Below are 13,276 nucleotides of genomic sequence, written 5' to 3'. Positions count from 1 at the left end.
GCCTGTGGCCTGTACAGAGGCCACCGCACATCGAGGGTGTCCCGAGACACAGAATGAAGTGTGCCACGAGAGGCTCTGCTCTCCTTTGGAATGACAGCTGCCCTCCCTGCCCTCCTCTCTTCCTCTTCCCCTTGGGCACCTGCAGAGGCCGAAGCACCTGCCACCTGCTTGGGGACAGCCTTTCCCCTGATGTTTTTTTCAAAGGCAAGTGTGATGCTGCTTTTGTGATTATAATCTGGAATTTTTAAAGTCTGAGTCTACCCAGTGACAAACTTCCACCCAGATTCCTTCCTAGGAATGGCAGCTCTCAGGGCTGTACCCAGGGGCTGGGGACAGAAGAATGGACTGTGTGGTGGTGGTGGGGGCTCATCTGGGCACCTGGGTATCTTCAGCCCCTCTTAGCCTTTGGAAGGCTGCACTTTGTCGTAGGGATGGGGGAAGCCTGTCTCGTGTCTGCTCTTCTAAAGGGCACAGGGCGTATCTGCTTGGCCAGGTTGCTGAGGTTGAAGCAGATGCTGGCGGAGGATGAGGTGGGTGGTGTGGTGCTGGCTCCTCATAAGGTGGCTCCTCACGGGCCAACGTCACAGGCACGCTGTAAGCTGCTATAAAAGAACGTGTCTTTGCTGGGCTCCCGGGCTGCCCCCAATTCAGGGTAGATGTGTCTGTCGTCACCAAAAAAGCACCCTCTGAACCACAGCCAAAGGTGAGGAAGGGATGCGACTGCTTGGCCCTCCCCAAAGAACAAAATAAAGACATTCGGGATTCCTTAAACAAACAAAAACGCAAAAAGAAAGAGAAAAACCAACGCAGATGTTGAGGTGTTCAGTAGGTATCGTTCTTTTCCTAACAAGATAAATTATCTTTCCAACTTTGGTTATTATGTCTGTCCTCTAGAACAAGCTTTGTCCTTTTAACCCTAACCTACCGCCGACAGCCATGGCCTTGTGGAGAAGATGACTGGGGACCTAGACCAGGGAAGAACTCTTCCTCATAAGCAGAGGTGGGGCGATGACCACGTCATCGGAGTCATCGGAGTTGACGTCATCCACGGGTGGAGGCACCGCGGGCCGAGAGGGAGAGGGCACTGCTGAAATGAACCACAGGGAGGTCAGCCACACCACCGCTGGGCTGGGGGCCATTCTCAGAGCCACCAGCCACAGACACGCTCACATCGTCCGCCCTTCCCCAGCAGGCGAGACAGAGGCCACACCCAGAAGTAGGAAGCCACGGGCCAGACCTTCAGAATCAACTTACACACTATGCCAGAAAGCCCTCTCATTTTTTCCTAGTCTTCAAACGCAGCTCTGAATATTTTGGGCATTTCCCCAAATCAAAAAACCTGCAAAAGGTAAAGATTTGCCAGCAGTGAGGAAGCTTGAGCCCATGCTGGAGGATTCCCTGAAAGTCACTCTCACGCAGCATCCCAGGAGTCTGGGCCATGGTGGGTGGCTGGGCCACCTGTGCGTGTCAGAGCCCATCTCCAAGTTAAACGCACCAGCTCCCAGATGGCATGCCACGCAGTGGGGAAGGCAGGACGGGCAAAGCAATGCCAATGACAGCTGTGAGTTTTCAAACTGCCCGGCCATTCCATTTATACTACTTTTTTCATACACATCTAAATTTTTCCAAACTTTTTTTTTTTTTTGAGACAGAGTCTAGCTTTTGTTGCCCAGGCTAGAGTGAGTGCCGTGGCGTCAGCCTGGCTCACAGCAACCTCAAACTCCTGGGCTCAAGCGATCCTCCTGCCTCAGCCTCCCGAGTAGCTGGGACTACAGGCATACACCACCATGCCCGGCTAATTTTTTCTATATATTTTTAGTTGTCTGATTAATTTCTTTGCTCAGGCTGGTTTCGAACTCCTGAGCTCAAACAATCCGCCCACCTTGGCCTCCCAGAGTGCTAGGATTACAGGCGTGAGCCACCGCGCCCGGCCTCAAACTTTTCATCTATGCTAGAATGAGGTGCCACCTAAAGACTGGACAGGGACGGGCGCCACCACGTGGCCACTGTGGACTAGGCGCCAGTCCTGAGGGAGGGGCAGGTTCCCCCCACTCTGCAGCCCAGGGCTCCTGGGAAGAGCCTGACTCCTGCTGCTTCAAAAGATGGAAGTAAAAAAGTGTCAGTCACTGATTTAAGATTTTTAAAAAGGGAAGTTCTGTGCTGCAGATACTGTAACTGTGTCAGCTTTTTTCCTGCAACTTTCAAAAAAGTTAATATTAATGTGGAAACTTAAGAAATTAAAAACACCAGAAAGTGTTTATCTTCCTCTTTTTCTTTAAAAACACAATCAACTCAAACGAGGGCTTGATTTATACATTTCACATAGACGTTTTTCCTTAGGTCAATAAAAGCTAAATACCTAGATGCATTCTGTGGTGATACATTTAGGCAGGAGGATGAATCTGCCCCTTTAAAATTACTTACATTTAACAAGAGCAGAAAAGGGCAGCATAAATAAACACTTTAGCCCCAAATCTAAAGGTCACTGAACGCAGGGTCTGGTGAAATCAGCAGGAACCGGGATTTTGGAGAACAATTTAAAGCCTTCTGGGGAGCCAGAAGAGTTACAGGATGGCCCCACGGCCTCCCAGGCTTTGCAGGTCTGCACATTTTCCCCTTAAATCCCAGAGCTGCTAATCTTTGTTTGTTGAGCTTTACAAATGGAGGTTTTGGAGAGAATATCAAAGTTCAAAGTTTTCCAGCTCTGACAAAACTAGAAAAAAAAATGACTGAAATGGATAAAATGCGATTTCAAACCTGGCGATTTCTAGGTCAAACATGGCGTAAAATTCTTAGCTCAGCAAGAGATTCTCCAAAACACATCCCCTGATTGGCTCCCTTGGGAAGGGAAGGGGTCGTGCCCAACACGGACAGGGGTCCCCAAGGGCATTCAGTCCATGGGGTCTGAGGCAGGCTTGGGGTCATGGCCTCTTCCCTAACCTGTAACCCTTGGGAAGGCGAGACCTCTGCCTGCCATCGCCCCCACACTCACCAGGGCAGGGCCTCGGGGCTGCTGACTCCCCCGGCCCATCCTCGTCCCCGCAGCCTCCCCACTGCTGGCCTCGTTGTCCTTCCCTGAAGGGACAGAAAACTGAAGCAGCTGTTCCGCACAACCCTTCACCCACCGTCTTTCTCACCCTGACACTTGTGGTTCAGAAAGACAGCCTCCTTTTGTGGTTTCTCTTTGCTATCCTCTCCCTCACGGGTCCTTCCCTGACTCCATCTCTGGGATCCACGGACTCACTGAAGTCCTCCGTTTGAAACTGTCCGGGGGAGGTCTGATAACATGGCACCCAGCGTGCCATATTCATACCTAAAATATTAAGACGACACTTCTCCATCTAATGACAGTCCCCAATTCTCAAAAGCAGTGCCGGAAGGCACTACTCATCCTTAGCGAGCACGTGCTGCCGAGGGCTTTCCTGCTGCAGTGCAAGAGAGAGTCTGGAGCACGTGCACAGCGTCATAGATTTTGGGGGCTGAGGGTGACTTCCTGGCTGTCTAGCCCCATTCTCCATTTTGCACAGGAGGGGACTGAACCCAGAGAAAGGCAGGGACCTGCTGGGGAACGCACATAGTGTCGGGGTGCAGCAGGGGCCTCCCAGCTCAGGTGCAGCACCCCGCCAGTCCCGGGGATTTCTTCTCTCAGTGTCTGGACTTTAATTAAGCAGAAAGGGAAATACGAGCAAAGTTTTACTTAAAACACAAACCACCAGGAGAAACAACGACCCAAGGGAGGCAGCCACCTCGCTCCAGCTGGAGCTGAGAATGAAAATAAAGAAAAAAAATCCAGCAAGCTGAGACTGTGTGGCCTGGAGGCCATGGACAGGAGACCTGTCTCCAGCCTGCCAAGCTCATGGAGTCCCTTGGGCTCTTCTCTGTCCTCTACGGTCCCAGGGACAGGGACCAGCTGGGACAAGGAAGCTTGGTCAAGGGTCTTCCTGGCATAAGGTGTTACTTAGTTCAGGGGCAGCTGCCGGGGAAAGAAACCTCCCTCACATCACGGCCGAGTCCCTGTAAGGTGGCCACCCTTTTGGCATAACCCTTAGAGGCCATCTGCCCCCTGTCAGAATCCAAAATGAGGGAAATTACCAGGAGGAGCTGCAAGGAAGGGTGGAGAGGAGGTTTCCTTGTGTGTGGCTGAAGCAGACCTCTCAGCACAAGCTGTGGTGGTGGTTCCCTTACTGGTAGCACTGGAAAAAAGATTAAAACTCCAGCTGATTCGCACTTTAAAGAATACAAACTTCTTTGAGGCTTGTAGGAAGGGCTCACTAATTTGCCTGGGGCAACTATCCCAATAAAAGCAAACACATGGCCAGCCCTGTACCCCAGTCATGCCCAGGGTCCTGAAACAGGCTGGCTGTGAAGAGACGTGTCCTCTGTCCCTCTCCTAGGTGCACAGGCTGAGGTGGGGCCAGCATGGTTTCCATAAGCTGGCTGCAGACGCTTCCTCCCTGCCTCTTGTCTCTGGGTAGGGCCAGCTGCCCCATTCCTGGGGGACACGGTGACAGGCCATACAGCTCTCCACCTCCTGGCCATGGCTCACTCCCCGGGGAGGAGTCCCCTACTCAGCTGAGCCCCTGGCCCATTCCAGGTCACATGGAATCAGGACCATGAGACGCAGACTCAAAAGAGATGGGTGCTGCCACCCTCTGTCATGCAGGCTGAGAAGTCAGGGTAAGAGGAAGGCGGGGCGGCGGGACCTTGCCTTCACCTTACTACAAACTCCAGCCTTTGCCCAAGATGACTTAGAGGTTTCTGATGTTTGCAACCAAGAAGTTCCCAACACACACTGGGAGCTCCAGCAGGAGTGTCACTGTTTAGGACCAGCGTGTGTTGCTGTGGGAAGGCCTCCGATGACACCTGTGTCTCACTCAACACTGAGATCACATCACATTTTTCTTTAAAAGGGGATAATGTATTAGCATAAGCCAATAGCCAGGCCACAAACTGATGGCTACCTGAATTATACAGCATCTAAACCCTTCTGTTTGTTTTCTCCCAGTATGGAGAAATGACTCTAGAAAAGCAACTTCCTGAGGACCAGAACACATGGCCTGCCCCACACCTGTTCTGCAGCTCACCCACCTCACCATCACACCCCCACACCCGGTGCACAGGCTGACCCTGCAGTGGGCAGCCTCCCGCACAGGGTCTGTGCTGGGCATTCCCCCGTAACACAGAACAGAGGTGTCTTGTGACCCCAGCTCACCTGTGCCTGGCCCGGGCCAGGTGTGCCCGGAGGACGGACTGGATGACAGTGATGGCCTCCTCTTGCCTGGGGCTGCCCTCGGCCTGGGCGATGGGGCTCGGGATGCGGGGCGTGGGAGAGCTCTGGGGCGTGGCGACAGTAGGGAAGAGAACCACTGGGCAACGCTCTGCTGCTTCCAGAGAGCGGCCCCCGCGGCCCTCTTGGCATCGGGAGCGGTAAGAGCAGCTTCCCTTTCAGGCACCCCCACCCCCATTACTGCTGGTTAGTTGGCAACCTCCTGATTGCATGTTCTTAACTTTTAAACTCTAGAGAGTCTTAAAGCAAACATCTTGTCTTTTTTTTCATTTTTTTTTAATAGAGGGGCTGACACGGGAAGCATCTATCTTTATTAGTTTTTAAGCTGCCCTCAGTGTGAGACAGACAGGGTGCTCGATTCTTTAGCCCTTCAAAGCAATCCGGCCTCTAAAGCAAAATCTGTCCAGGGCCTGCCGAGTGGTGCAGCTGCCTGGCCAAGTGGGCACAGGGTGGGGACAGGGCATAGCTGCTGGGCAAGGGAGGCCCAAAGGCTGTAAAGCTCCCTGCGCTTTCTTGGTTGGTAAAGTTTAAGAGAAGAAGTAATGGAGAGAAAATTCCTAGGCCTGTGTCAAGCGCCTCCCGGTTACCTGATTTGGGAGGCTGGGCATGCTGGAAGGTTCTGAGTCACATGCTTTGCTTGGTGAGAGCTTTGCCCGAGCCAGATGTCCCCTGAAAGCTGCCTGAATCACTACAGCCGCCTGGCAGGGAAAGGAGGGAAAGAAAAGAGATGTGAATTCCCTGGGCGATGGCAGGTGAGGCTGAGGAGACTGAGGGGACTTCAGCTGCAGCGACAGAGAACACGACTTCTCTCGCTGCTGCACAATCACAGGAGTCTCGGAAAGAGGCTTTCTCTCTTTCACTCACCCCAATCTCCCCTGGTGAGAAATAAACTAATCCTCTAGGGAGAAGGAGGCACAGATGCCTGATGCCACAGTAAACTGAGTCCTGGAATGTGTACGACTCAGCTGTCAAACACAATCATATTTAGCTGCTGATATTAATTATATTTTACATATAGTTATGTTTTCATGTTGGGGTAGTTTATTCCATGTTGGAACAGTTTATTCTGTTTCATCTACTTTCCACATACATCTTCTAAAATCAAGCAGGGTAGAGAAAGATCTCTACAATGACCACAAGGGAATTATTTATCCTTTGACCTTAATCTTAAATATTTTCTTAAGAAGTATGCATGGATGGGAGCCCCGTAAGTTGTGCAGTCCATGCTCTGTGTTCAGGGGAAGCACTCTTTTCTAAATGATCTGCCTCTAGCCTTGGTGAAAGCCATCGCAGCCTGGCAGGACCCTTGCAGCCCCCGGCACTTTGAGAGAATGACAGCCCACAGAGCCCTCAAAATGTGAGCTCAGAGGTCTCGGCGTGTCCATAGTAACTGTCAAAGGAAGAGAACACCTTTGTGTTTTTTTGAAGGCAAAATGAAGGAAATGTCACAAACGTAAGGTTAAGAAACAAGTACACCAAAGGAAGGTGAGACAACATCAGTGGTTAAGGACAACAACCCGTGGGAAGTACAGGGATCATCTAGATTAACCCAGAAGGCTTCTAGGAAAGCTGCTGCCAGTTACAGGGTGGCCTCACCGGAGGGGCGACGGCTGCCAAAATCACGCCACCCAAAGCACGAGGAACCTACAGCAAGGGGTGAGTTTCCCCCATGCCACACACTCTGCACACACTATCTGACTCAACTCTCGCGACAGCCCCACAGTCAGTCTCACCGTCATCCTTACCTCGGGGCGGAGGGCAGGGCACTGGGGAGGCAAAGCAAGAGCGGCAGACGGTACCTGCTGTTTGCACGTGGTGCGCAGCCCACTGAGGAGTCCGGACGCATTGATCACTCAGTCACTGACAATATTTACCGAATGCCTGCCACATGCGGCACTAGTCTAGGAGCTAGGGACATAGCGGGAAAGACGGAGCCAGTCCTGCCTCCACAGAACTTACAGCTGACGGGACAATGACAACAACCACAATGTCAGACAGGGGATAAATGTGGGGAAGGAAAACCCATCAGGCCTGGGGCTGGAGAGTGGTGGGGAGTACGGGGTGTGCAGGGAAGGGTCTCTGAGGAGGCACTGTTTCAGCAGAGACTTCGATAAAGCTGGGGGCAGGATAGACATCTGGAGACAGCCTTCTAGGCAGAGGAGCAGCAAGTGCAGAGGTCCTGTGGCAGGAACATGCATGGAACTTCCCAGGTATGCTGGGGAAGGGTGAGCAGGGCCCAGGCACAGGGCAGTGTGGGCAGGGAGGGCTCTAGAGCCCTGGGGAGGTGTCAGCTTTGGGTAAGAGCATGGAAAAATATTTATTTTAACAGGAGACAAGCAGATTTGGCAGTAGGAGGAGAACGAGGGAGGTCTCTCTCCTCCTTTTACTTTTTTCTACTGTGGTAAAATGTACATCAAATTTCCCATTTGAACTATTTTAAAGTGTACAATTCAGTGGCAGAAAGTACACTCACTATGTTGCATGACCATCACGACTGTCTAGTTCCACATCTTTTTCATCACCCCGAACGGCAACCCTGTCCCCCACTAGCTGTCCCCAGTCTCTGGCAACCACTAGTCCACTCTCTGTCTGTAAAGGAAGAAAAAAATCTCAGGACCACTCCCTACAACTCCTTATGCAATAGGGAAGGAAAAGGCCTCGGGCGCCTGTGAAGAGCTGGCCCCCATGAGCAAGGACAGCACATCGTCACTTCAGTCCACAGGCTTCGTCCAGCTACAGAAACTGAAGCCTGCTCGATTCCACACTAATAATGAACTACAAGTTCACCTTTCCAGGTGCCGAACAGAGACAAGACAGGATCAAGCACTGTTCCACCTACCCAGGGCTACGTAATTTTGCTTCCTCCATTCCCTTTTTCTCTTCTAATGATGGCTGCATCCTACGTAAAATGTAGATTACCTGGGCCTCACGAGAATGTAACTTGCCTTACTGCTCCCTTCAACCCCCTTAAATACTGAAGCTCCCAAACTCCCCTTTGGAAAAATGCCACAGATTTGTCTGTGGTCTGTGTTTTCCCAGGCACGTCCTCAACTTTGGCTGAACAAACCTCCACTGATTGAGTTCTCTGCCTCAGTCATTTATTCTGGGTTGTCATGTCTGTATGGCATTATCTATTCTAGACACTTCGTATTAGTGAATCATACAATATGGCCTTTTGAGTCCGGCCTCTTACACTTAGCATAATGTTTTCAGGTTCATCCACATTCATTCCTTTTTATGGCCGAAAAACAGCCCGTTGTATGGACACACCACTGTTTCCCCACTTGCTAGCTGAGGACGTGTGTGTTGTCTCCACCTTCTGGCTATTATGAATAGTGCTGCTGTAAACATTTGTGTACAAGTTTGTTTTAAAAAATTGTTTTCAATTCCTTTGGGCGTACACCTGGGAATGGAATTTCTGGGTCATATGATAATGCTGTTTAACTTTTTGGGGAACTGCCAACTGTTTTCCTAGTGGCCGCACCATTTCACATTCCCACCAGCAATGCGTGAGGTCCCCGGATTCCACACCCTCGCTGATACTTGTTACTGTCGGGGTGTGGTTATGGCTGTCCTGGTGGTGTGCAGTGGTGTGTCACTGTGGTGGCAGGTCTCTTTTCACTGCTTCTGCTCCACAGAGAGACAAGAATCAAGGTGGTCAGCTGAGAGTGGAAGGAGTTAGAGATTTGAGGAGAGTTAAGTATAACGTGGTTGTTCCAGGGATTGGGGATGAACTGACCAGAGGGCCCTTTGGACCAGGGTCACACACTCATCTCCAGGTACATCTACAGGGCAGGGGCAGGACTTCACCAAGGACTGGGTCTTGCCAGGGAGTATAATGTGGTCTGGGGCAGGAATGATGACACTGGACGCTGGAGCTGCAGCTGGTAACGGGGAGGTGAGGGCCCTGAGCAGGGAGTGGCAGGGGTTGAAAAGGTGGGAGATCTTGGGGTTAGGGAGGACCTTAGAACTGCTGGTAGGGGGCACAGTGGAGCTTAAAAAGAAATCAAAGTCTCGGGGCTACCCCCATCTCCTTATGCCAAAGAGAAAGTAAAAGCCTCAGGCACCACAGGTCATTGAGAACTGGCCCCACAGGTAATTCATTAAGGACATTCCTTGCTGACCTCCCAGAAGCAAGGACATGCAAACTGTACTATGTCCAGCACCTAAAACCAAAGTCTGTTCCATTCCACACTAACAATGAATTACAAGCGTGTCTTACAGTAACAGAACTGGAGACAAGGCACAATCAGACACTTCCACCTGCCCAGCAGGCATGGCTACATAATTGACGCTTCCTTCACTCCCTTATTGTATGTAAAATGTACATTTCTTGGGCCTCACAAGAATGTAACCACTTTGCCTCATCAGTGCCCCTCTCCTCCTGCCTTTTTCCTTCTCTCTGTTGCCTTTAAAACGCTGAAGTTTCCCACAAGCCACGGCTTGTCCGTGGTATTTTTCCCAGGCGCATCCTCAAAATCTTGGCTTAATAAACCTCCATTGAATGAGATTTTTGCCTGACTCATGTACCTGAGTGGACAGGAGCAACCGGAAGACAGGAAAGGAGGTCAGAGAGAGATCTGCAACTGCCCCTATATGCTGGTAAGGACAAGGGTGCGACCACAGGAGCAGATGATGAGGGGGATGGGGGTTAGACCACCTGAAAGCAGCAGGTCCAGGGACCAAGAGGCCAGCACTGAGGTGGCCACTGCAGAGCTGAGGTGCTGAGGCTGAGGACAAGAATAGTGGCGCACGGGGGACCTTCCTGAGGGGGGCATGATGGGCCAGCTGGGCAGTCGGCAACCTGCTGACAGAGGGCACTCACGCTGCTGTCACTCAGACATCAAGTGCCAACATTCCCTCCCTGCGACCACAGGCCATGGGGGCTGGCAGCAGGCTGACCACACGTGTTTACTGGCTGTCTGGACTGAAGAGCATAAAGTCCACGAGTTTTGAGACGGGCTGGCCGGTCTGCCCTGCGATTAAGGAGGGTGCCCAGCTGAGGAGGAAGGCGGAGTGAGAAGCCTGGCAACCACCCCATTCTTAGTGCCGGGGTCCACGTGGAGACGCACTGCTGCCCCAGGAGGAGCTGAGAGAAGAGGGCAGCTCGAGAAGCCTTCGAGACTTCAACAGAATAAAGATTTTACTTTTTAGCTCCTCACTCAATGAGGGTCATGGCTCACAACTGCACTGTTCACAACTCCATTAGTGCTTTGCCAGTCACATGTAGCACGTGCCAGCCTGCTGTCTGCTCTAACTTCTGTTCCAGTCTCCTCACACCTGTCACACAGACCTGCTGCTCCTTCTTCTACCAGTTCTTCCCAGGATGCCCCGTCCCTCCCTTGTCGTCCAGTGAGTTCTTACTCGTCTTGCGAGGCCCAGCTTGCTTGTTGCCCCAGCAGGGTCCCCCAGGCCTTCATGTGAGGGGCCAGCTGCCCCCACAGTGCCCTGGTCGCAGCCCTAAACCACCTGCCACCTGGCTGTAATGACCTGTCCACCTGTGTCAGACTGCTCGACACAGAACTGGGGGTCAGGAAGCGTGTGGGGAGGATGAGAGTGTGACGCTAGCCATGTGTCTACTTGGTGTCTCTATCACTTCTGTCACACGCTGTGCTGGCTCTGCTTGAGTTCATGAGAATGAGCACTAGTGCATCTCTCAATGTCCCCTCAGTTTCTCTGCTGCAACATAAAAACAGGTATCTTGAAATTGGTGAAATAAATCTTGCTTACCTCATCCAGAACAGCTTTTCTTTTCTGAAATACAGAAATAAAGTATGAATTAGCATGACAAGGGGGAGTTCTCCATACAGTCGTTTCCATTCCTTGACCTTGACCTGCTACAAGCCAGCATGGGGCTGTACACGCTCTGCCGCCTCCTTGGCCCTCGCTGATGCTGAGGGAACCAAACCCGTGTGTACCGATGACGAGATCAGGAAACAGAACCAGGACGGCAACGTCCCGCAGGGAAAGTCTTAGGAGACATACCCAGTGAACGGCGCAGTCCCCAGGCAGCAGGGCGCTATGAGGCCCAACCTGTGCCACTGAAGACATTGCTCAGCTCAATGAGAGATGGTCCTTTCTCACAACGAAAGTGATCCTGGTGTGGACGTCCTCGCCAATGGGTCCCAGAATTCAGAGGTTGGACACTGCCTGCTGGAGATGCTACAGAGGGGACTCCCACCCAGGGGTCTGCATTGCTGGCCTCCAGAGTTGGATGGTCATCAGAATCACTGAGGCCTTAGGAAAACGTTTCTCAGGCTGCAGCTGTGATTTGCTGAACCACAGTCATAGGGAGGGGCCCTGAGCATATGCATTTTATAGCTGTAAATGGAGCTGAAGTCTCTCCAAGGTGCGACTGCTAAGATTGTAAACGTGCATTCAGTGGCATTGAACGACCACAGCTAGATGACACGTACGTTCACCAGGGGATTCTCAGTATCGATCAGAGTGTGTGGCCATACTTGTTACAGTAAAAGGATCTGTCCCTTGAGAGATGAAGGGAAACTGAGTATAAGGACCAGCAGGATGTAAAACAGAGGCAAAGAAATAGACACTTAATGAAAGTAGCAATAAAGACTTTGGCAAAGATAGTATCAAACAGCAGGTAAGGACAGATATAGGCCAGGATTTGGGGGTCACCCACAAAAACTGGCTTTGTGAGTCACAGTGTGCTGCGCATGTGCTGACTGAAGCCCACGAGGTCAAGCACTGACAGTCCCCAGGTCAGCTGTTTTGCGGGGGTGGAGTGTACAGCAGACTGAAGGGATTCCAGCAAGCTCACGGTCTTCTGGAGGACTTAAGCCTCCAGCTACCCCCACTATGAAGCTGAGAGATGAGAGCAGATGAGGACAGGGGAAACCAGAGGACCCCAGACTTCTTAAATCCCAGCACCTCGACTTCTTATCAGGTGACCTTTCAAATGCATTAGTCTATCTTCCCAGAAGCACACATATTTGAATTTGCTTTAAAGCAGAATCCTGAAATGAAAATAGAAGAGACTCAGTTCCCGTGAGCCGAGAGGTCAGCCACGCTCCAGCTGCACACAGGGGACAGGGACATATGGCGCTGGTGGGGGAGGGCCGAGGTGCTGGGGGCCTGCGGTGAGCAAGAGGGGTGGGGCACAGCGAGCCCTGGGTGAGGGCAGCACTCTCATGGCACTGACCTTGGGTTTTATCTCTTTAATTAAGCAAAGGGCTGATCAAAAGAAAGGTGAGAGGAAAAGTGTACAAACAAGTAAATTGCTTCTGAAAATCCAATGGCTCAGAAACGGCACAGTCCAGGTCTGAGGGGAGGAAAGCACAGGGCTGCTTGGGCACTTTTTATATTTTCTTTTTTGATTTTGAGATGTGTCTCACTAGGTTGTCCAGGCTGGCCTTGAACTCCTGCACTCAAGGGATCCTCCCGCCTCAGTCTGCAGAGTTGCTGGGACTACAGGCACACGCCATCACACCTGGCTTGGCCACATTCAGGACAATATGAACAGTAAAAACGATAAGGACCATAATTCAGTTTAAAAGATTGAATAAATTAAAAATGTTTAGTCTATAGTAATACTCCCACACCTGAAAAAGAGAAAGAGAGAGAGAAAAGGAGAGAGACACAAAGAGAAAGAGAGAGACTCACTTGTCTCCTTACTCTGAAACCAGGGTCTACTTAGTACTTGCAGGGAAAGAGCTAAGCACTCACCTGTCTTTCCAGGAGGAGCTGGAGTCAGGCCTGCCAATAAGGAACCTACTCTGCAGAAGAGAACAGCTGCGAGGCGGAAGGACAGAATCTGAAATTCTTCCGCAATTATCTGAAATCACTGCCTGGGTAAGGCTCTGTGAAGGACACTAAAGCCCACCAGGGGAAAGGCTGGGGCAGGACGCTCGCTGAGGCCACACTCACCCTCTACAGATTGCCGGACAGTTCCCAAGGGAAAACTGTTTCTTTACAATGGCACAAGTTAGCAGCCATGACCTTAAGCAATCAAAGTTAGAAACACAAACG

At 51.4% G+C, this 13,276-nt stretch overlaps 1 protein-coding gene across 2 annotated transcripts in view; it reads right to left on the bottom strand.

Moving 5' to 3' along the window:
- Positions 1-1,280: 1,280 nt before the first annotated feature.
- Positions 1,281-13,276, bottom strand: part of IQCE (IQ motif containing E) — a 46,205-nt gene continuing 34,209 nt past the window's right edge. Inside the window, exons 17-22 of one of the 2 annotated variants that reach the window (XM_012639154.1) lie at positions 11,018-11,041; positions 5,875-5,985; positions 5,213-5,334; positions 4,093-4,193; positions 2,993-3,075; positions 1,281-1,339 (exon numbers count right to left, since the gene is read on the bottom strand). In XM_012639154.1, the coding sequence (XP_012494608.1) occupies positions 1,331-1,339; positions 2,993-3,075; positions 4,093-4,193; positions 5,213-5,334; positions 5,875-5,985; positions 11,018-11,041 (450 nt within the window). In that variant the 3' untranslated portion in view covers positions 1,281-1,330. Of the gene's footprint in view, positions 1,340-2,860; positions 3,076-4,092; positions 4,194-5,212; positions 5,335-5,874; positions 5,986-11,017; positions 11,042-13,276 lie in introns of those variants that run through there. The other variant, XM_012639153.1, reaches the window with a different exon arrangement.

Source organism: Propithecus coquereli, unplaced genomic scaffold, assembly GCF_000956105.1.
Source record: "Propithecus coquereli isolate 6110/MARCELLA unplaced genomic scaffold, Pcoq_1.0 Scaffold137, whole genome shotgun sequence".
Taxonomy (NCBI): Eukaryota; Metazoa; Chordata; class Mammalia; order Primates; family Indriidae; genus Propithecus; species Propithecus coquereli.
This window is presented reverse-complemented; position numbering and strand designations above follow the sequence as displayed.